Source organism: Cydia amplana, chromosome Z (assembly GCF_948474715.1).
Source record: "Cydia amplana chromosome Z, ilCydAmpl1.1, whole genome shotgun sequence".
In the NCBI taxonomy this organism is placed as follows: domain Eukaryota; kingdom Metazoa; phylum Arthropoda; class Insecta; order Lepidoptera; family Tortricidae; genus Cydia; species Cydia amplana.
The window spans coordinates 29,495,496-29,497,358 of record NC_086096.1 but is presented as its reverse complement, the minus strand read 5'-3'; the positions used below and the strand labels follow the sequence as shown (position 1 = coordinate 29,497,358).

The window sequence follows — 1,863 nt, the reverse complement described above, 5'->3', positions numbered from 1 at the left end:
AATTGTATAAGAAGGTAATTAATTTCAGTAGTATATTGATATGATTTCTACCACAGTGGTATTTTTTTAACATTGGCAACATGTGCGAGTGAGACACAGGGCTCTGGTTTTTCTATCTCAAGTGGACCGTTTTCTCTAGTCTAGTACGAACAACTTTCTGTCTCGGTGATAAGGTTCAAATTAGTATGGCAAAAAAAGTGACAGTTCCCTCCAGTTTAAAACATTATAACTTCATGCACTCATGTTGTCACTATTTCACACTGTCAATTCTGAAAGTACCCGTCGTAACGTAAACTGCTTACAATACAGTTTTCTTACTTACAATTCTCTATAACTGATGTTGATAGTGCGTATATTAACAATTGAATCTCTGTTGGATAAAGTGAGCAGAAATAAAACGACAACGGTTGGTTTTCTTGGACGTAATAAGGTACTAATATAGTAAAAGGTAAAAGTAAACATAAAAGTAACCCTAATCTAAAGGTAGTACCTTTAGATTAGGGTTATCTGATTGTACCTACATAATATTCGAAGTTACTTTTTATACAAAACTACTAAAACTAAAGTGAACTTGGTGAAAGATTCAGAAGCAGACAAATACAGTTTGCATCACATGAGTGGTGCTGTTAAAATTGGAAATGACTGGAGAATACGTGAGAAAGGTACAAGTATTTACGTTTATTATTACTGGTAACGTTGTTTTCGAAATTTATATGACCTATGAACTAGGTATACCTAAATCCTAATACAATTTTTAATATTGCTAAAATTTAAAAACATTTTAAACCGTACACCAATGTTGACGCTGTGTGTACAAAATATTTGAAATGGTTTTACCTGGAAATAACTGGGTCATTAATCATTAGGTACTATTGGAGTTTGTTCTTAATCACTTTCGTAGACACATTTCTCCGGTCATGTACAATCAGCTACAGAGACAACTGACAACCCCCCCCCCCCCTCCTCCATAGAAACTTGTTTGCAGGGGGGTCAACAATCTCTGAGCTGATAGAGAGATTCACGGATCAATATTTTCTATTTTCCGGCTCTTGTGAATCGCACTTTCCAAACGAACGTAGTTTTAAAACATGTTTTATACATATTTCAGGTAAACGAAGCATACAGCAACTGCATTCTGTGCAACCAGAATATCAACAACCTAAACGTAACAAAACACAAGCAATCACATCACCACAATTTACGAAAAACCAACAATATCAGAAGCGGCAAACCGAAAGAAGCGCCCACGACCGAGAGAAACAACGAAAACACAAGCAAAACGACCACAACTGAAAGAAATGATAAAAATAATGTAACAGTTGATGTAAATGAGCCTTATGAAGAAATAAAAGGAGAACTGCGGTGTCTGGTATGCGAATGCAGAGTACCAAAGGATGTACGCAATAGAGAAGACCATTTAAAAGGATTTAGACACTTGAATAACCTGAAATTGAAGTCTCTGCTGTAAAAGTCATTTGAATTATTAGAAATACCGGTATTGTTATAAGTTTTTTCTCAAACATGCAATGAAATGTCGTCGCTCCGGGCGTTATATCAGGCTTCGAAGTATCACGTTTAGGGCGGAGCAACTCCAGAGAACTGTAAAGGAATTTCATACGAAATTGAAGGCCTAGGCCGGGAAGTAATTTTTTTTTAAATTCTAATGTAAACATGGGGTCTGTGTCCATGAACAGGCTAAACAGCCGAATTATATTTTTTTTTAAATATTTTTAGTGAATGAATGGTTATCGGACCAAAATATCCGTGTTAACGCCTGTTATACACGAACGTACTGATATTAAGAATACGAATCTGTATGATTCAATGTGTTGATGAATAAATTTAAAATTTTGTCTATACGTA

General features: G+C 35.2%; 1 protein-coding gene across 1 annotated transcript; it reads left to right on the top strand.

The window, feature by feature from the left end:
* Window positions 1-636: 636 nt before the first annotated feature.
* On the top strand, window positions 637-1,468 carry LOC134661646 (uncharacterized). The gene is made up of 2 exons (XM_063517793.1): window positions 637-662; window positions 1,109-1,468. The coding sequence occupies exons 1-2, from the start codon at window positions 639-641 to the stop codon at window positions 1,466-1,468; spliced, it is 384 nt and encodes a 127-aa protein (XP_063373863.1). The 5' UTR covers window positions 637-638.
* Window positions 1,469-1,863: the final 395 nt, after the last annotated feature.